The 23,110-nt window shown below is 36.6% G+C and overlaps 2 protein-coding genes across 3 annotated transcripts in view; one reads left to right on the forward strand and one right to left on the reverse strand.

Moving 5' to 3' along the window:
• Ryr3 (ryanodine receptor 3) overlaps nucleotides 1-23,110 on the forward strand; it is a 556,303-nt gene that overhangs the window by 530,558 nt on the left and 2,635 nt on the right. For both annotated transcript variants that reach the window (XR_013438866.1, XM_078049887.1), the window contains exon 104: nucleotides 17,325-17,407. Coding sequence is in view for 1 of the 2 variants with exons in the window: in XM_078049887.1 (XP_077906013.1) it covers nucleotides 17,325-17,407 (83 nt within the window). In the remaining variant the exon portion in view is untranslated. The remainder of the gene's footprint in view (nucleotides 1-17,324; nucleotides 17,408-23,110) is intronic.
• The window catches only part of Aven (apoptosis and caspase activation inhibitor), a 152,750-nt gene that overhangs the window by 29,126 nt on the left and 100,514 nt on the right, over nucleotides 1-23,110 (reverse strand). The gene's annotated exons all lie outside the window — the stretch shown is intronic.

The raw sequence follows: 23,110 nt of genomic DNA on the forward strand, positions 1-23,110 counted from the left end.
ATTCACACCAATTCGTGTCTTCATACCTGTACTTTGGATAATAATGTTCATCGCATTCCACCATCATTAATAACCCTATGCCCCCTCCCTTCCTTCCCACCCCCTCTGCTCTATCTAGAGTTCATCTATTCCTCCCATGCTCCCGCTCCCTATCCACTATAAATCAGCCTCCTTATATAAAAAAAAAAAAAAAATTCAGCATTTGGTTTTTTTGGGATTGGCTAACTTCACTTAGCATTATCTTTTCTAAACCCATCCAACTTGTGAATCTTTTAAAAAGTGATACTCATCCTTTTTAAAACTGAATAATACTCCATTATAGGTATATATGTTACATGTTATTTGTCCATTTAGTAATACACGGACACATGGATAACTTTTGGCTAGTGTGAATGATGCTGCTATTAAGCTGGGTGTACAAAATATGTCAAAATCCCTGCTTTCCATTCTTTGAGCTATGTACCAAGAAGCAGAAATGCTGAATCATATGGTAATTTTACTTTTAATATCTTCAAACCTTAAAGACATTAAGAAATATAAGCCAGTCACAAAAAGATAAACACTGTATTATTCTATTTATGACTTACCTAGAATAGTATTCTCTGTTGTGAAACAAATATTTTTATTGTATTATCATATCTTTTGACTCTTATAGATTTTGGCTAAACAGATGCACTCCATTTTTATATATTTATACACATGTTGTATCAGAGTTTTTTTATCCCAAGATTATAATAAAATTTGCCCATTTCCTTCCAGACTTTTAACCTTGTTTTCCATCTTTATATCTTTCTTGAACATAAGGATTATTCTTGGGGTTGGAAAGCTTGCGGTTTAAAATAGTATAGTGGGGCATTCTAGTGTATGTTTCAAGGATTATTATGACTTTGGGAACCAATCTTTGCTCTGATTCTTATGTACTGCTAAATTGTAACTTGTTTATAGGTGTCAGAATGGAGAGCAGAGGGGAATGAAAGACACACTTCTAAGGCAACCAGCAATGACATGGCAATTATGAGGACTTAGCAAAGGACTGACCAAAAGCAAGGTTACAATTCCTTCCTTCTCCATGAGCCAACTTTTTTTTTCCCCTCAAATGTGTGAAAAACATGGAGCAGAGGGCAACATCCTTTAAGAAACAATGTTTTCTTTAAAAAGCATAATCCAGTTTAAGCAGAATAACTGACCTTGAATCCTAGACTTTTCACTGAAATACCCTTGAAGTCCTCAGAGCACATCATGGTAGCTGGCCTTGGGTTGCTGCCCTTGAGGACAGCAGGATCTGAGTAGGGACAGAGAACAGCCTACATTTGTACAGTAGTCCAATTAAGTAGTCCAATTAAGTTGGTGCCTAGAAGGGTGGTGAAGAACTAGAATTGGGTGAGCAGGGGCATATCTTTGCAATATTTGGAATATTGTCCTGCTTTACCAGAGCTGGTCCGGATGCTGATATGGAAAGGCATTACAAACCCATAATTATTTTCCTTTTCATTCATGATTTTATAGATCATCAAGTAGAACATAGCCTTAATCCCTGTTCTGATACTAATTAATGTTGGAAAGTCAATGAATATGGCTCTCCCTCTAATAGGTGAATGCATTTATTTTCATTGTGGTAAAATGTGTATAAAAACACTTACAGTTTAAATCATTCTTAAGTGGTATTGGATTTATTCACATTACTGTAAACCATCACCATCAACCATTTCTAGAACATTCTTTATTTTCTCAAACTGAAATTCTACACTCACTGAACAATAACCTGCATCCTTCCCTCCCTCTAGGTCCTAAACCACCATGCTTTCTGTCTCTGGGAATCCGATTCCTCTCAGCACTTCATGTGGAGTCATATAGTACTTGTCTTTGTTTCTGGCTTATTTCATTTAGCCTAATGTCCTCAGACATTCAGTGTACATCAGAAGTGTGTGTGTGTGTGTGTGTGTGTGTGTGTGTGTGTGTGTGTGTGTGTTACATTTTACTTATCCATTTATCTGTCAATGAATATCAGGTTATTTCTACCTTTTTTGCTACTATATACAAATCATGTTTTAAAAAGACAAATAATCCAGCTAAAGAACAACAGTACAGCACGTGTGGGGCTTGATCCATGCAGAAGGCAAGAGAAAAGATACACCAGCAAAGAGGGTGGCAGTCAAGTGGGTCCAAGTGACAAAGCTAGAGATCTGAAGCATGACCAGCTTCCCATACATGTTTTTGGCTGAATTCTGAAGCTGCTTCAGAGGTTAACCATAATGCATTGTGCACTGCTGATGGTCTTCTAGTATTAGAGCCTAGCTACCTGCCTGGGTTCTCACTCAAACCATCTGTCCATATGTTAGTTTGGGGTCTGGTTTGTGTTTGTACTTAAGTTTGTTGGAGAGTTGGTGATAAGGCTGTGTAAGTTCTGAGTGGCTGATCCAGCTCTGGTTTCTCTCTTAAGCCTTGATATTTTAGTATGCAATTTTATAGAACTCTAGGTCTCTCGGAAAGGTATATAGCAAAAACAACTTTATTTCTACACCTGGGAACAAAGCAGACATTTTGTGCCTACTACCTTAAAGAGATGAAGAAAATTAGGTAAAAGCCTGGCATGTCAAAGAAAAGACAAGAGTAAAATGTGCAGGAGGAAAAAACACAAGTGCTCTCATGTGAATCAATTATTTGCCCATTTACAATTACAAAGGGATTTTATACTATACTGATGCACTACCTGTAAAACACGGATAAATACTCGTGTTACTGTTTCAAGGTCTGAACAAGAAAGCAGGCAACTTTTCTTCCAGTTAACAATAATGCTTGCTATAAAAAACAAAATTGTCATAACAAAAGTGAGGCTTCCTTTTTTTCCCTTCTAAAAGAGAGAGAGAAGTGTCACAGTAGTATGGGTAGACAATAGGGATGGGATGGGAGGGGAGGGGAGGGGAAGGGAGGGGAGGGGAGGGGGAGATAGGGAGGGCAGCAGAATACAACTGACACTAGAATTGCTGAATGTATACACATGGATATATAACCAATGTGATCCTGCAATCTGTACACGTGGAAAAATGAGAATTCATAGCCTATTTGAATCAAATGTATGATATGTCAAGATCATTGTATTGTCTTGAACAACTAATAAAAAAATTAAATTAAAAAAAGTGAGGCTTCCTAATTGTAGACACTATCACCACACTGTCCATTGGAATTAATAATTCAGTGTTAGAAATAAGGTGTCAGCTACAGTTCTCCCCCAACCACGCCATCAGTTAAACCCAAATTATTTCATTTTTCAAGTGTTTAAAATCAAAACCACTTTAGAATGACTAAAAGTATTGTAATCAATCAGGTTAGAACACCACCAACTCTACATTTATCTGGGATATTTTTAAAGCATTAAAAACAACTGGGTGTGGCGACACACCCCTGTAATCCCAGCTACTCATGACACTGAGGCAGGAGGACTGCAAGTTCAAGGCCAGCCTGAGCAACTTTTGAGGTCCTGTCTAAAAACAAAATGAAAAGGGCCATGGATGTAGCTCAGTGGTAGAGCTCCCCGCCACACATACCCAGTTCAAATCTCAGTATCCCCTATATACACACATACACAAATATTCTCTCAAAAATATTCATGGAAGTTAAATAAATATTATTTCTGTCAGTAAAACTCTAGCACTCCACCTTTTCTCATCACTGCAAGTATCGAAACCACCTCTGTGCAAATGTGATATTAAGGTTCAAGCAAAATCCATGATTAAAACCCATTGCACTGACCAGACAGCACCACTGAGGAACAGACAAAGGCCAGCTAGAGATGTCTTGAGAAATACAAAGGAGACAGCTACACTATGCCAACATAATCAAGAGCACCACTAGCTGTTCTCATCTGTGTTTGGCTTCTTTAGTTTTCCTTTTGAAAAGATACATTTAAATGATCGAATCTGTTTGACACTACACACCTTTCCCTCAAAGTGACTTTTTGAACTTACACAGTGCTTAGCTAAAAGAGGTATACATCTTATTCAGTACAACAAGAACAATTTGGGGACTCTTTGTTAAGAGAATAAATTGCATTTGAAATGCAAGGCACTCCTGGGACAAGTGTAGCTAAATAAGAATTTCTAAGCCATGAACTGAAATCATTAAAAAGCTAAAACACAATGGTTAATAATACAGAGCTCTGAAAATAAAAGAATATATTATTTAAGCATTATAAATTCATTGTGTAGTTGTCTAATTGGCAATATAAAAACACAAAAATCTAGTTTGTTATAAATTGCATAGGAAATTGGAATAGGCAATTAAGAATCATCTCAGCAAACTTCCTGTTACTTGGAGGCTGACAACTAGCTAGTGACTTATACTGTTCCTTTGCTTCTTAGGTGTATATTCAGAGAGGTGTTTGCTCAACGTGCACAAGAACTTTCAGAGAGAGATTGAGGTAGGGGGAGAAGAGCTGAATGGCAAGTTGATCAGTATGCAGGATCTTCTAGTAACTACATTTGATAAAGGGGAAAGTAGGGAACCCCAGGCTTCATGGAAAAAATTTGTGTCACCTACATATCCTCTGCGTTGTATAGATACCTGCGAATCTTTGGAAGCAGTATGAATAAGGTAATGGAAATCAAAGAGATATATTTAAAACTCAAGCTTCGTAATTCATTAGCTTTGTGACGGTAGGCAAAGTTAATTAATGTCTCTTAAGTTTCTCATCCATAAAGTAAGATTTAATACTATCAGCCTCATAGAGCTCTATTAAATTTAAATGAAAGAACACATGTATGTCCTTTAAAAGAGGCATAAATATTAGTGCTCCCACCAGGTTCTCCCTGTTTGCCATTTGCAAAGGCAATAGACTATCATGGAAAACACCCTCAGGCATTCTATGCTGTACAGTAGTGTCTGCTTAATATTAAAAATTATCAGCTACGAAATGGTGGTCATTAAAATTAGGTTTATGAAGAGTTGTTTAAACATGGAGAAATGTTATAATGGGAAAGTGTGAAAAATAATCACAACTATATAGAATATAAAGAAACTAAATAAGAGTCTGCACAAAGAATCTGCACAAAGTTAGGATCTATAATGTTAATGACAGCTCTTGCTAAAAAGGCAAAAAGTACAATATCAAACATCACCAAGTACAGACGTCCATCAACATGTAAGGATCCCTCTCAAAGAGAACACATGAGTTGAAGTTCTGCCCATTTAAAATGCTAAGCTGTTTTAATCTTGGTTCTAGCATGTTCTCTCTTTAAGGATGAGCCTATCCTTTGCTGCTAAATGATCTATCATGCAATGTGACTCATGACTTATAACATTCATGTGCACTATATTCCCACTGTTGACAAAAAAAAAAAAAAAAAAACTGAGCTTCTACAGGCCAGTGACAAAATTCCTCATTTAACAAGAACTTCATAAACAGTCCTTGCTAAAAATTAACCCTACTATTATAGACTGGAAATATTGTTTAGATATCATCATGAAAAATGCATGACAGGAAAAAAAAGAATGCAAAGGAACTACATTATATAAAGAGGCTCTAACTGAAACACCACAGCCATGCCTCTGTTCATACAAAGACTGAAAGACTTTTAAACTGATTGGATATAAAGGGGATAGAAATATACATACAGATCCCAAATAATACTAATTCCCAAACAGTCAACACTAAAGGTCTATTAATGAAGAATAGAATAGAGACAACCAAAACATTATTAATTTGGTACTGTAGAGAGTATTATGGAACATAAGAGGCTTTGAGCTGATTTATAGTCCTAATTATGTTGTGCTTCATCTAATATTAAAATCACTTTGCAGTATTTCCTCATGGTGGAGGTGACTGATGACATGCTGAGTGACAAACACAGTGAGCCTGGGATGAGAGCTAACACCAGCAGCCCTCTCACACAAATTACAATTGATGCACTTCTTGTAAAACCATGATCAAATAAATCATGATCAACTTATCAAGAATATAAGTAACCTTAGTATGCTTTCCCCATAAAGCAGAAACAAGACAAGAAGTTTCTCTCACAAATTCTAGGTTTTCCTTGTACACAAAAGTAGACTTCGACAATGTCCCTTGCTCAACATCCAAGGACCCATACAGAACTCATATCTATCTATAAGAATCAATGACCATTGCTGGAAATGGTAATGGAGGGGGATAGATAGAACAACAATTGTTCTCCTCTAATTTTTTTAAAAGACAACTGACCACCTAAACACCTCAGGTGGGGTACATGGTGTACAAGTTAACACAAAGAATCCCTGGGGAGGGACAGGTGACTGAGATTATAAGGACACCAGATGCTCACATTTTAGGAGTAGGAAGAGTAGAATATCCTTAAATTAACTTATAATTAGAACAGAAATTCACCCAAAATTATAATGAGCTCTCTTTATAAAGAATGACTAAAAACTCTTATAAAGTTCAAATGTAAAAATAAAAACAAGAATAGCTAAGAACATATTGAAAAGGAAGAGCCACAAGAAATATTAAGATACATTAAAAGCCTCTGATTAAAACAGCATATAGCAGCACACGCATACACAGAAATACCAATGGAATAAAAGTCCAGAAATAAATCCATGTTTAACATATGATAAAAATACACCAATATATGATACAAATACAACACTGAGGCAAAAAAAATTTTAATAGGATTCGTGCAACTGGATAGCAAGTTAGAAAAAAAATTAGATCCCTTCCTTACACTTTTACATTTTAAATCTAAATGTAAAATATGAAACTCAACAAATATTAAAAGAATATATAGGTAGTGGCTGGGACTGTAGCTCAGTGGTTGAGCACTTGCCTAGCATGCATGAGGCACTGGGTTTGATCCTCAACACCACATAAAAATAAATAAAGATAAAAAAAGAAAATACAGGTAAATTTCTTTTTAATATGAATATACAGGAAGGCTTTCTATGATTAAAAAACAAAACAAACAAAAAACCCAGGCCTGGGGAGGGAGAAGTTTAATGGCTAGAAAATACTTCTGAATAAGCAAAGTCAAAAAACAAATGTGAAAATATTTCCAAAAATACAACAGAGATAATTCCAATATACAAAGAAAAATTAGCCAAAAAAAGAGAGTTTGCAAAAATATACATACACTACTCTCAAAATGTGAAAAGATGCTCAACTTGACTCACAATAAGAGGAATGCAAGTTACAATCATAATAAATGCCATTTTCTAGCAATCATAATGGTAAAAATTTAAAAGCCTTATTTTACTGAATGCTTTCCCCGTAAGTCAGGAACAAGGCAAGATGGACCAACAAGATAATAAACTTTGCTGGCAAGATATTGGGGAGGCAGATACTCATATTCACTGATGGTAAAAATATAAAATGAAACCACCTCTGTGGAGGAAATTTGGTAATACCTAACGTAACTGCTTATGCATTTTCCAGAGGATCCAGCAACCGCACTTCTAGGAATAAACCCTGAAGAAAATAATGTGAATATATACATGCATCCATATTGCATCCACTGGAGTTCTGTTTATAGCTGAAGAAGGCTGAAGGGTATCTAAATGTCACAAATAGGAGACAAACTCAGTGAATTGCTGCACATTCACACAACAGCACCAAGCCACTACAAAGAAGAGGAACTATCTCTGAACTATTATGAATTAATTTCCATGAGACACAGTTAAGTGTAAAATAAGCAAAGTACAAAGCATACATTTACCACTGTTAAAAAAATAGCTTTACTTTAATAGAGGTATAATTTGTGTACCATACACAGCACCCACTTTTAAGTGAACAATTCAAAGACTTTTTAGAATATTTGGAACTGTGCATCCACTATGCTAGTTTTAGAACATTTTCATCACTCCAGAAAGGAACTCTGTAGTTACCAGCAATCACTTCTCATTTCTGCCCAACTGCCCTAGCCAACCATAAATCCACTTCCTGTCTCTACCAATTTACCTACTCTAGACATTTCAATAGTATATAAGATGGAAGGCCAGCGACCCAGGAAGCTGAAGCAGGAGGATCGCGAGTTCAAAGCCAACCTCAGCAATTTAGTAAGGCCCTAAATAACTTAGCAAGACCTTGTCTCAAAATAAAATATGAAAAAGGGCTGGGGGTGTGGCTCAGTGGTGGTTAAGTGTCCCTCAGTTCAATCGCTGGCACCAAAAATAAAAGGAATGGGAAAATAAGAGGGCATATGTATGCTAAGGTTTGTAAGGCAAAACATGAGAAGGATAAGTCAGAAAGCAGAAGTCACCTACAGGGATAGAGGGACGTGGGGGGCATAGGAGGGAACAACACTTCTCCGGGTGTCTCTTACATGGTTTTGAAAAGTCAAAACCATGGGAAGCATCTGTTATATTTATATACATATACATTTTTTAAATCAATAAAGATGGATGAGGAAGAAAACATCTAAAAGTGATAATTTAAAAACATACATACTCCAGTGTATTTCAAATGAAGATATAACTACACAGAAGGTGGGGGAGAAAGAACTAATTCAAAAACATATGAAAACCATATTTGACTTCTGAATTGTGGGGAGAACAGCAAATAAATTTTGAATTCACTCTAGCAACATTTTTTTTGTAATGGAAAATGGGAGATGTATTTTGGAATTATTTTAGATGAATAATTAGGACTGAGCAAATAAGTGACTGTGTCGATACTGCCAAGTGTCAGGGTTCTCGTTATAAAAGAGACACGCAGACATGGAACAGGAGAAAGTAAAAAAGATGCATAGAAAATGGAAGCACTGGTGTGACTCAGTTTTTTTTTTTTTAATCTGTGTGAAAAGATACACACATGTGCATATGTATCAGTACACATAGATGCACACAGACCCATATGCATGTATTCCTTAGCTGTGACCACTTCGCAAGGGCACCTCAGGAGCAAAACTCAGCACCCATATTGTGGTCTTTAAAACCATTCAAACTAAAATGGACCAGGGCTCCTGAGAGAAAGGATTGATGCCAGTGTTGGACAGGGTAAATACAGCTGAGTTTGCAATACCCTAAATGAGAAGGTAAAGTAGGACCCCTCCCCCCCCCCAAAAAAAAACCACACATGGGGCATGTAAAAAAGAGCCTGTTATGAGAGGCCTCCACCTAGCTGAATCTGGGCAATCGAAGATGTGCTACTGGTGTTAAATACATACCAGATTTCACACTGGGGAGTGATATTAGCCAAATTATACTGTTATATTGTGTGCACAGATGAATATGCAATAAATCCCATCAATATGTACAACTCTAATGCACCAATAAAAAATGTGGAAAAAGTACATATATAACAGATTTCAAAACTTTGGTACAAAAGAAAAAAGAATTGGAAACATCTCAATAATTTTTCTATTGATTACATGTTGAAATTATGTTTTGGATATATTTAGTTAAATAAAATATATTAATAACATTAATTTCACTTTCTATTTTTTATAATGTGGCTACTAGAAAATGACACATGACTTTAAACAATGCTGCTATAAATTAAAAGATTAAAAACACATCAACTAGGCTGAGATGGGAGGATCACGAGTTCAAAGCCGGCCTCAGCAACAGTGAGTAACTAAGCAATTCAATGAGACCCTGTCTCTAAATAAAATACAAAGTAGGGCTGGGGATGTGGCTCAGTGGTTAAGTGTCCCCCAGTTCAATCCCGGGTACCAAAAAAAAAAAAAAAAAAACACCACACATCAACTTTTTAAATGAACTATAGTGTCAAGAGCCATGTTTAAAGATAAAACTATTTTTAAAAACAAGAAGTGGGGCTGGTCCTATTGCTCAGTTGGTGGGGTGCTTGCTTCACATGTATAAGGCCTTGGGTTCAATCCCCAGCACTGCCAAAAAAAAAAAAAAAAACCCACAAAAACAGAACAATGGTAATTAGGAGGAAGAAGGATGGAGCTGGACAGGGATGTGCATAAAGAGTAGTCCAAAGTTCCATTTCTCAACTTGAGTGGTAATTATAAGGATATTTGCCTTCATTGGGTGATAAATTTGTACTGTGTAGAGTTTTTGTTGTTGTGTTTATTTTATAATAAAATTATACAAAAGCAGAAATAAGTTATTTTATTTTAAGCTTTCTGATATAAAGTAGATTCTTACATGTATCTCAGAAAATAGCAAATCACTCCTATTATTGACAGGACTGGAAAAAATTAGCCAGCCTTTAAAAACTGCTTGACAATTCTTTTAGATGACTGTTAGTTTTTCATCATGACCAAAATACCTGACAAGAATAACTAAGAGAAGGGAAAATTTATTTTAGTCTCAAAATTTCAGAGATTCACTCCATAATCAGTTTGATTCCATTGCTCTGGGTCCGAATGAATCAGAACATCCATGGAAGAAGGGAATGGCAGAGGAGTGCTGTTCACTAGCGCAGAGTGACCAGGAGAAGAGGACACAGAAAAGATGAACCTTTCTAGGGTTTCAAGTGTCCCCTCTTCCTGTCATGCCCCACTACCTACAGTTACCACCTAGTCAGTCCATTCAAAGTAGGATGAACTGATTAGAGGTTACAGCTCCGAAAATCTAATCATGTCACCTCTGAATTTTTCTGCCTTAATACCAGAATCTCATAACCAATCACAACAATTATCATAATATTTTGCTCATCTAGCTTCCATTTTATACTTTCAAAATCAAACTCATAATATAAATCTAGCAATCCTTTTTTAAATCTTGTCTATTAAATAATTTAGAAAACATAAGTTGAACATTACTATAATTTGTTCAAGAAAAATAGCATTTTATAAAATTTAATGAAGCATGTTTTGTCTTCCCAACTCTAAATTATATCACCATTTTATAATTAAACTTTTTCTTCTCAATTATATGGTTTTGAATGACTAAACGATTCCTCAACATGGAGAAAATTAATCTACCTTTTTAAATGGAGGCTAATGCTGTTGACTTCTCATTATACATATAAAATAGCCCATGCCCCTGCTTTTTGTTTGTGCTTTTAAGAAATAGATCTGTACTAATATCTTGTAAACCTCAAACTCTACACTCATTACAACTCCCTATTTCCAGTATGCCCAGTCCTGGCAACCACCATTCTACATTCTGTTTCTATGAATTTGACTTCTCTACACATCTCACATAAGCAGAACCACACCATATTTGTTGGTCTGTGACTACCTTATTTCACATGGTCCTATCATTTTTGTCAAAATGTTATGTTTGGAGGCTGGGGGGGTGGTGTTGCATGCCTATAATCCCAGCAGCTAAGACTGAGACAGGAGGATCAGGAGTTCAAAGCCAGCCTCAAGCAAAAGTGAGATGCTAAGCAACTCAGTGAGACCCCGTCTTTAAATAAAACACAAAACAGGGCTGGGGATGTGGCTCCGTGGATGAGTGCCCCCAAGTTCAATCCCCAGTACTCCAAAACAAAACAAAACCTTATGGCATTCCTTTCACAGGAGTCTCATTCCTAAATCTGATGTATATCTTCCCTCTAGTACTCTTTAGTCTTTCTCCTAAAAGACACATTCCTGTTCTGATTATAAAAGTAATTAATGTTCAAAGCAAAATACTTGAAAAACAAAGAAAGGGCAAGAGCTCCTGGATTCCTACTATCTAGAGATAATCACCAATAAAGTCCTCACAGTCCTCACAGCCTGCTTCTGTGTATACAGCCGGGGGAGAGCTTTTTAACAAGGTGGTATTAAAACACATGGTAGGTTTTTCTTTCCTACTTTTTTCAATCACACTACAGATCTTTGGTCTTCTCTCTGTCCTGGGCCTCTCATGTTTTACACTCTCATTCCACAAACATTAACTGCCCTTTCTACCTTTAAACTTGTACCTCTTGAGCCATATTTCATATATTCCATCAATATCTTCCTAGTTTGTAAATCAATTGTCACTCCCTTACCAGTATGTAGGAAATAAAGTCCAAGATTTTTAAGACCCCACGGAGTACTACCCCGTCTTCTCCCTGCCTACCTTATTAAGCTTGACCCCACCCAATTTACACTCCAGCAACTGGTCCTATTACCCCATACTCCTCCTCTGGGGTATGTCTCTATTCCCTGTCCTGACCCTTTCTGTTACTGATCTCTGAAATGACTGAAAGAAATTCTTCACCAAATTCTTATATATTTTTAACATTAAAAACTTTGTGAACTATAAATTGTATTTATAGGGTACCATGTGATATCTCAATATTTGGATACATTGTTCAAATCAGGATAAGCATCACTGCCTCCTCAAACATTCCTTTATTGACAATTTTCAAAATCCTTTCTACCAAAGTGAAGCAGGAGGCATCACAATGTCAGACTTTAAATTATAATTCAGAGCTATAGTAACAAAACAAAAATGGCATGGTATCCACATCAAAACAAACATGAAGATCAATGGTACAGAATAGAAGACAGAGACATACCCACAAAAGTACAGTTCTCTCATACTAGAGAAAGGCACCATAAACACACATTGGAGAAAAGATAGCCACTTCAACAAATGGTGATGGGAAAATTGGAAATCCATTATGTTGCAAAATGAAATTAAACCCCTCTCACCCTGCACACAACTCAACTCGAATTGGATTGAAGACCTAGGCATTAGACCAGAGGCCCTGCACCTACTAGAAGAAAAAGTAGACCTAACTCTCCATCATGTCAGCTTAGGAACTTCAACAAGACTCCTAAAGCACTAGAAGTAAAATCAAGAGTCAATAAATGGAATGGATTCAAACTAAAAAGCTTCTTCACAGCAAAGGAAATAATCAAGACTGCAAATATAGAGAATGGGAGAAAATTGTTGCCCCCTGCTCCTAAGATACAGCATTAATCTCCATGATATATAAAGAACTCAAGAAACATCACACACACACACACACACACACACACACACACACACACACACACCAATCAATAAATGGGCAAAAGAACTGAACAGATCCTTCTCAAAAGAATACAAATCAATCAATATATAAAGAAATGTTCAACATCACTAGCAATTACATAAATGCAAATTAAAACTACACAGATTCCATCTCACTCCAGTAAGAATGGCAATTATCAAGAATACAACAATAAATGTTGGTGAGGATGTAAAGAAAAATGTACACTCACACATTGCTGGTAGGACTTCAAATTGGTGCAACCACTCTGGAAAGTAGTATGGAGATCCTTCAAAAAACTAGGAATGGAACCACCATTTGACCTAGTTATTCAACTCCTTAGCATATATCCAAAGGACTTAAAATCAGCATACTACAGTGACACGGCCACATCAATTTTTATAGCAGCTCAATTCATAATAGCCAAGCTATGGAACCAACCTAGGTGCCCTTTAACAGATGAATGGACAAAGAAAATGTAGTATATATACACAATGGAATACTACTAAGCCATAAAGAGAAATGAATAAGTGGATGGAACTGAAGACTATCATGCCAAATGAAATAAGCCAATCCCTAAAATCAAAGGATGAATATTATCTCTGATAAGCAGATGTTAAGGAAGGGAGGGAAGAATAGAAGTTCATTGGATTGCACAAAAAAAAAAAAGAATAAAGGGAAAGGAAGAGAAATGGGAATAGGAAAGACAGTAGAATGAATCAGACATAATTTTCCTATGCTCACAAATGAATATATGACCAGTGTAGCTCCACATCATGTACAACCATAAGAATGAGAAGTTATACTCCATGTATGTATAATGTCAAATACACTCTACTGTCATGTATATCTAAAAAGGACAAATAAAAAAATCCTTTCTCCCAGCTTTTTAGAAATATATAATACATTATCAATATCTGTATCCACCCTACTCTGCAACAGAATACCAGATCTTCTTGCTTCCAATTAACTGTAACTTTATTGCCACTGATCAACCTCTCCTTATCCTCCTTCCTCTACTCTCCTCAGCCTCTGGTAACCAACATTCTGCTCTCAATGTCTATGGATCAGCTTTTTAGATTCCACTTAAGGAATTCAGCTTAGGAACTGACTTCCTCAACGAGACTCCTAAAGCACAAGAAGTAAAATCAAGAGTCAATAAATAGGATGGATTCAAACTAAAAAGCTTCTTCACAGCAAAGGAAACAATCAAGAACGTGAATACAATGTGAGATCTGCGCCTGTCTCCTTTCACTTAATGTGCTCCAGCTGCATCCATGTTGTCACAAATGACAGGATTTCCTTTTTTTGTGTGGCTGAATAAGCACTCTAATATATATCTCCCACATTTTCTTTATGTACTCATCAACTAATGGATACTTAGGCTGATTCCATTTCTTAACAATCATGAACAGTACTGAAAATAAACATGGGTATGTCTTTGACATATGGATTTCATTTCCCCTTTCGATAAATACTATCAGTGGGATTGGTAGACCACATGGTTGTTTTTTAATTTGAGGGACCTCTATATTGTTTTCCTTAATGGCTGTACTAATTTACGTGTCCACCAATAGTGGGTGAGTACCGATTTTTCCACATCCTCAACAGCACTAGCCACAGTTAGGTGATCATCTCTTTGTGGATTTGATTTGCATTTCCCTGATGATTAGTGATGCTGAGCATTTTTTCATACACCTGTTGCCATTTTTGTCTTCTTTGGAGAAATATCTAATGACTATTTTTCAAACAGATTGTTTTCTTATTTGCTATTAAGTTCCTTGGATATTAACCCCTTGTCAGTTTGCTTACATTGCTTCCCAGTCTGTAGGTTCTCTCTTCACTCTGTTGATTCCTTTGCCATGCAGAAGCTTTTTAGCTGTATGTAATCCTATTTTTCTATTTTTACTTTTGTTTGCTGAGCTTGGGGATCTTAGCCAAAAAATCTTTGCCCATTTCCATGTCCTAAACTGTCTCCCCTATGTTTTCTTTTAGTAGTTCCAGGTATTATATTTATAAGTTTTTTTGGTACCAGGGATTGAATCCAGAGGCACTTAACCACTGAGCCACATCCCCAGCCCTTTTATTTATTTATTTTAATGTTGAGATAGGTTTCACTAAATTGCTTAGGGCCTTGCTAAGTTGCTGAGGCTGGCTTTTGAACTTGCAATCCTCCTGCCTCAGCCGCCAGGGCTGCTGGGATTTCAAGTGTCTACCATCATGCCCAGCTTGAGCTGATTTTTTTTTGGGGGGGGGTAACCAGGGATTAAACTCAGGGGCACTTGATCACTCAGCCAAATCCCCAGCCCTATTTTGTATTTCATTTAGAGACAGGGTCTCACCGAGTTGTTTAGTGCCTTGCCGTTGCTGAGGCTGGCTTTGAACTTGCAATTCTCCTGTCTCAGCCTTCTGAGCCACTGGGATTACAGGTGTGTACCACTGTGCCCAACAGATTATTTTAAGAAGTGTTAGAGAAGGTTCTTCTTCATTCTCTAATATGTGATATCCAGTTTTCCCAGCACCATTTATTGAAGAGACTGTCCTTTCCAATGTCTATTCTTAGCACTTTTGTCAGAAACCAATTAACTGTAGATGGTTATACTTCTGTCACTTTGGTCTATGTCTGTTTTATGTCAATACCGTACTGTTTTGATTACTACAGCTTTGTAATATTTTTATATTTCTATGATTCTTCTACATATTTAAAAATCAACCACCATCTCCTTTCATTTACCCCTTCTACAAAGAGCTCCTTTTGCCCATCCAGTCTCAATTTATTTTTCTTGTCAGAATAACAGCCTGGCATTCTTCTGTCACTGGACTGACCACACTTTCCTAATTATTCATTTGTGTTTATGCATCTTACCACCAGATTGTGTTCTTGACAGCAAGACTGCATTTGATTCATCTTTGAATATCTAGCACAATGCTCAAATGTTCCATAATTTTCCAAACATACTTCCTCATTTTTCAATTTCCAACAGCAAAACTTATATTTGCCCTTGATAATATCTTAATGCTTCCTTACAAAACATTAAACTGCTAAACTACTTCTTATGGCCATAATTCCCCCCCCCAACTGAATTTTTGGGTTACTTTTTGTTCTTTTTAGGTGGCATTCTCTACATTAATACTCTTGTTCTCCTTAGGCTGCTGAGAAGGAGAAGCAAAGTCCCTATCACCAACCTCTCTGGAGATTAATTTCAAATCAAGAAACATGTATTGAACACCAATTTTGTGCCAGGATAGACTGATTGCTGGTGAATCATTGCCTAGGTTAGCGTACATCAACATCGGGCCATTAGATAGTATTGCAAGTCAGTCTTTTGAGAAATGCAGTGTCCTATCAATGCACCAGCATCTTGAACACATTAGGAAATTGTTGCCGCAGTCCGGCAGGGCACAAAATCACAAGCCACTCAAGCAGGAACAATCTACTTTTGAAACTCCCCAATGCCCGGTAGGCTCCTGGGAAATATGCCCACCGACACACCCGGTGTTCTCCTGGAGGACACACTACCCCAACAGGAAATCCCTCCTCCGGAATTCCGGAATTCCCTCCTCCGGAATTCCGGAATTCCCTCCTACCGCACTTTCCCAACCAATGGGAATTCTTTGGGAGTCCCGCTAGAGCTCCAAAGTAGCAGGCCAAGGTGGACAGCAGGGGTCTAATATGCATTTGAATGCAGATCTTAACATAATCATATCATCTCAATGGCTTGCTGGCGTCACCTTACAACCAAAAATGCCATGCATCATTTTTACTTGGCTATGGCTTTCAGCAAATTGTTCTAACACATGGTAAATCTCCAAAGCAGTAGAAAAAATTAGCAAATTCCTTCCCATCATTTTATATATCATCTTCTGCCTTCTTTCTCTGCCCTTTGTCTACAGTTTCTGAATCTTTTAGTAGTGCACAGAGCTATGTCCCAAACTTGAGAAAATTTTATTAGGGGAATGAACACCTGACAGCATCCTGACATCTATTCACCCAAGACCCAAGACAACAAGTAAAGCATTGTTCTGAGTCCACCTGTGACAAAAATCACTTTGGTAATCCTTGAAGAGAGTTAACTGAATACTAATCACAAGCCCAGTTTAAGCCAAGTAAATATGAGGTCCTACACATAAAGAGGTACTCAACAAAAGAATGTAAACATGAATAGATATGCATGAATTATAACCTAGAATTCTTTTCTTGAAGACGTGAGGCTAAATATTCTCTTCCTTCGTGTGAAACAGTCTATACAAACTTTCTTACTAACTGTAAGTGCTATGGAAAAAGTCACAGTCAACCCAAAAATATGACTGTTAAATATGAAATTCAGAATGTTATAATTTAAGAATTATTGAGGGCTGATAGCTGGGTAACCATGATTCCATAATTTTAAAACATTCCCTTTCTTTTTCTGGGCAGATTGCATACATTACTTGCTTATCCTCCTACTCCTTAGAAGTAATGACTTCCTGTGGGTTCTTTTCTTTCTTCTTTCAGAATGACTATGAAGACAGGCATGATGCACACAATGAGGAAATTACCTGGAGTCTGAATCATAAACCATTATACCTCTTAAGAAGGTAGCTTTCAAAACCTGACATTTAAATATTTAAGTCCATTTAAAGGGATATTTATACGGTCTATTTGGCAGTTATTTCAGTCACTTCCTAACCTCCAAATAAAAGGACCTCTAAAAATCTTTATTTGCCAGAAAAAAAAACTTGAATATTCTCATTAAATTCATTAAAATGAAAATTGTTACTGCAAAACCAAGTAACTAGGGGCTAGGATTGAAGTTCAGTGGGAGAGTGTTCACCTAGCAATTGTGAGGCACTGGTTTCAATCCTCAGAACCACATAAAAATAAATAAAATAAAAGCGTTATGTTCATCTAAAAAAAAAATAAGAAAAAAACAAGTAAGACAGGCATGGGGACTGAGGCAGGAGGATCGCAAGTTCAAAGCCAGTCTCAGCAAAAGCAAGGCAGTAAGCAACTCAGACTCTCTCTAAATAAAATACTAAATAGGGCTAAGAATGTGGCTCAGTGGTCGAGTGTTCCTATATTCAGTCATTAATACCCCAAAAAACAAAAAACAATAAAAACCCAAGTAACTAATTTTAAATTATATTATTTCGTCTTTTTGTCTTAAAGAGGCTGGTTCTTACAATTCATTTAGTAAGCAACAGGCAAGATCCAATGGATTAGAAAGTTCCCTTTCTGATGGCTCAAAGTTCAGCTAATTTGCATATAGAAAACAGTCTGTCATAGTAAAAATAATCCCCACCCCATAGAAGACAGGCAGGGATCAGAGAAAGAATAAAACACCCAGAGTCTTCACTCTCACTTGGAAAGGCTCAATTTGGAGATGAGGCTGACCTCCAGGGTAGCAAATCACAATAAGTATTATCCAGAATCCCATACAGTTAAGTCTGAACAGATCCCAGCATATAAAAATTAGATACCCTGGAAGGTATTAGGAGGTCAACATGCAGACCACCAAAAGTAGCATCAGATGCCATAAATAAGGTATAAATGCCAGGGCAAACAATAGAAAACTGAAGAATAAAAACAAATTCTGAGAATCTCTGGCTCTTTTAATACATACTACTTAATTACATACACCCCATTTGGCAAGTTCATAACCACTATCTTCAAGTCAACAAAATAATGTGTAGCCTCCACTTCTGCCAGTGGACATGCACACTGGAAAACCATACAGCAAGCCTGTCGGTTCTATGTGCAAAGCCAGGAAGAAGACATGGTACTCAGGACAACTTGAGTATGCTGATATTGCTATGTACACATTTTTTTTGTGAGGAAGTTAAACTGTAATGAATAAAATGCATCTGCAAAAGATGATAAATGATCTCTTGAGGTCAGAGTTATTTTTAAATTGTAAGTTTTGTTAAGGCACTGGTTGGTTAAGTCAACATAATGGGTGTCAGCATTTTGAAATAGAATAAAATAAAAAGCATTGCATGTAATAAATGAAAGATTTATTTCATCAATCTTTATTTTTCCTGCTATATGTGAGGAAGGGGTAGCAATATAAACTTATTTTGGGGGTGGGTAGAGGGTGGATACAGGAAATTGAACCCAGGGGCATTTTACTTATGAACCACATCCCCATCCCTTAATTTTTTTTTATTTTATAAAAGGGTCTCACTAAGCTGCTTAGGGCCTGGCCAAATTGTTGAGGTTGGCTTTTAACTTGTGACCCTCCTGCCTCAGCTGCCCAAGTCGCTGGGATTACAAGCATACAGCATTGCACCCAGCTAAACTACATCTTATTTGGATCCTACTCTAAAACAGTTTGGAAGCTACTGGCTCAAACATTGCCTCTATAAAACAGAATGTGATTAATCAGAGCTTGAGATGAAGAAAAATCTCAGAGAACTGCATTCCCTCTCACGCATGCCAGCTCCAAAAAATCACAAAGGTTACTCTCTGCAGGTCACAGCTACTCTGTGCCAGTACCAAGAAATGGAAGACATGCAGAAGACAGTCCAGGCTCTCTAAATCTGCACAGTGCTGGAGTCTCCTGGTCATTTGTAACCAGGAACAAGGTTGTGAAGCTCTGAGGGAGCATAGTTAGAACTGAGTGATCTGCCCAGCTTCATGTAAAGATGCAGAGAAATGAATGTGAGAGTCTTGACTGCACTAGATGGCATCTCCCTCACCCTATCACCCTATGGAGCACACCAGTTGAATAAGACTCAGGAAGGAAGCTGGCTTGGGCTCTCACGATGCCACCAAACACACACACACACACACACACAAAAAAAAAAAAAAAAAAACAACCACACACTCCTTCGCATTTCCCATTGGGGTTTCGTTTCTTTTCTTTCTTTTCCTCCTCATGTTGATGGACTATGCTTGGTTCTATATAAACTGAGTTAGAAAAACAGTCTCAACCTAAGCCCGGACTCTTCACAACTACAGAGTTGTCAATAACAAAAACCTTTACTATTTCAATAATCATTAAAAGACAGGGTGCTGCAATAGAGGAAGCTAGTTTGTTATCATAAGGATACGAAGAACATCCGTCTATCTCTAATAAATGGCTGTGAATCTGGCAACTCTAAAATACAGAATGGAAAATGAATGTTTTCCAACTGCAGGGTTCAATCTGTTAAGATGACGTTTTTCCCTGCAGAATCCTCCCTACTCCCCAGTTATCTTTACAGAAATGATGAGATGTTGCCTACGGTTCATTTACTTCCTAGCATCACTACGTCACATATGAATACTGGTTGTGATAAAGGTCTCAGTGAGAGACCATCTGTCCTTCTTCCAAGTTAAAAGTGGAAAAAAAAATCAAAAAGAAATTCACTAAAACTAAAATACATAGACTCAAAACATGGCATCTTTCAGAACAAAGTCAGCTGAAGAAGGGGAAGTCTTTGTTTTAGAGGAATCAAATGCCCCTGCCTCCAAATTAACCCAAAAATGCAAATCTGTTGAGATACCTATGAGACATGGATTTCCCCCATCAGAAAACAGATCAAACAACTGTGCAAATCTGCTAAATATGTATGGCCAACATATTTTTATGGCTGTAACATTAAACACATCCACTCACAATGACAGAAAAGGTTCTAGAAGTTATTTGAAAGAGAAAGTAATGAAGCCTCCAATTGTTATTTGAACTTAAATCACCAAGTCAGCTAATAGGTGACTTCTACTTGTAATGAAGATTTGGATCACAAATTATTAAGATAAGATCAATACCTTCCAACATTTAAAATTAAAATCAGCATCAGCAAAAAGATGATAGAACAAACCCATCATGGTACAACATTGGGAAAGAACTCTCTGTTCTCACTGCTAAAGCTCAGTCTATTGCTTAGCACAAATACCTAATAAAATTAAGACACTGTGATTAGAAAGATCTTTGATGCTAGAGTCCAGGTAACTTTTTCTAGGAACCAAAAGAACAGAGAAGACTTTGTAAGGGATGGGAGAATCACACAGTGTTATTTATCCCCAGGTTATTTGTTTTGTTTTATACTGATCCCTTGCTTAGTAACTATGGACCCATATTCCCAACAACACAAACATCAGCTTGTTCCTTCCACTGCTGTCCCTCAGCTAAGTGGCCTCTCTCACAGCACCCTAACATCCCCACTGAGGAGGATGACTAAGTGATAAATGAGAACTCTGCTTCACTCTTCACACTGAAATCCACACACTACAGAAACAATTGGAAAACAATGTATTTACCTGGTGTCCTGGTTACTGAGAGGAAGGAACTTAGGAAGAAGAACATGGGCTCTAGAACCAGGCAGAAGTGATCCCAAACTCAAAGTTCTGGCACTTTCTGTCATACAGCCTTAAGGAAGTTATTCACCCAAATTCTAATTATATGAACAATATATATAAAGCAGATAACACACTGCCTGGCATGTTTGAGGCCTTTAGCATTATTTACTTTAAAAATAATCTTTGTCATCTCAAATCCCAGAAAATACTTGTGATATTCAGCTTGTTCATCTATAAAAACAGGGAACCAAAATAGGTGATCACTTAGGCTCCTTCCACTAGTGGTAAACACAAAGTGCCATGACCCCTTGGTAATGTGTAGACAGCATTCATATTTTGATGGCTTGATTTTCTACCTTGAACCATAAACACACAAAGTGACTGGAAATCTTAAGACACTTAACTGAAGAACACTCCATCATGCATTGCCATAAAAATGATTTTCAGGGCATGGAAAATCTGAGGCATACTAGTCCTTTTTTTAGGACTCTTCTCACACAAAAATGCTTGCCCAAGTTGGTAAAGACTTGTGTTATACTTGTTTTCACAGTCATCATAATAATAGTAAAAAAATAAAAAATAACATCCCTGAAGAATGTCTACATCATGGTATAACTAAATAATGCTGCCTTAGAAACACTGCAAAATATACACAGCATGATCCACTTGGGTATTTTTAAAAGGTTTTATGTGTGATTATAAGTTGTCAGTCTACTTTCTCTGTATGCAGAGGGGAAAAAAGAAATAAACAATATGCATGAATCAGTTAAGTGGTTACCTAGAAATAACTGGAGACTAAGAATCTTCCCTACCTCATAAAATATAAACAGAAAGTTTTAAAACAGATTATAACTAAATTTTACTTTCTTCAGCATGCTTTAGAGTATTTTATAAATTTTCTAAACTGCATTATAGATGCTTAAGACTGGAAGGTCTTCTTTATTTAAAAAAAAAGTTATCCTCACTTGTTTCCATATGTTCATTTATATGCAATTAATTTTGTAATACTATAAGCAAGAAATGTGTTAAAGAGTAATCATCTAATTTCCTGGAAACAATCACAAAAGGAATCACTTTCATTGAGATAATTTCTTTCTATTCTTAACTTTGTTTTTTATCTTTTTTTTTTATTGGTTGTTCACAACATTACAAAGCTCTTGACATATCATATTTCATACATTAGATTGTAGTGGGTTGTTTTTTATCTTAAACTAGGAACACTTATCAAAAACCTCTAGCAAACATACTCAATGGTGAGATTTTAGAATTTTTCCCATTAAAGCAAAAGCCAAAACAAAGATGCCCTCTATCACTGCCTGCATTCAACAACAGGCAAAAGAAACCAAGGCAGAAGTGAAAATGATAAGTAGAAAGGGAGAAACAAAACTGGCCTTGTACATAGACAACACAGCTGACTACATAAGATATGCAAAGGAATCTGAAGATAAACTGCAACAATAAGCATTCACCAAAGTTACTGACTGGATCAGCATGTTCCACTGACAACTGGAAAATATAACTGATTTTAAAAATCCTATGCATGACACCATGTCAACAACATTATAAAGTACCTAAGAACATAATAAAACATGTCAAAGACCTTCATGGAAAAAACTATAACATTATTCTAAAACACAGAAGACCTGAACAAATGGAAAAATTGCCATGACTATGGATGAGAAAACTCAACACCCGAGTTTTCTCCAAATCCTCTATTATCATAATGCAAATCCAAGCAAAAACTTTTTTTTGGCTTATCTTTGTGTTGGTGTAATTTAATAAACTACTCCTAAAATTTGCATAGAAAGGCCTAAGAATAATCAAGATAATTTTTGAAGAATAACAAATTGGAAATGTTGACATTGCGGATATTAAGACATTACATAATTTTAATTATGACAATTTCATATTGGTGCATCTAAAGAGAAAACAGTGATAGAAAATTAGCAGTCTAAACACAGACTTTCTATCATTATTAATCAGTGGGAGATGGCTGGTTCAATTAATGACACTGGAATAAC

Source organism: Ictidomys tridecemlineatus, chromosome 5, assembly GCF_052094955.1.
Source record: "Ictidomys tridecemlineatus isolate mIctTri1 chromosome 5, mIctTri1.hap1, whole genome shotgun sequence".
Classification (NCBI taxonomy): Eukaryota; Metazoa; Chordata; class Mammalia; order Rodentia; family Sciuridae; genus Ictidomys; species Ictidomys tridecemlineatus.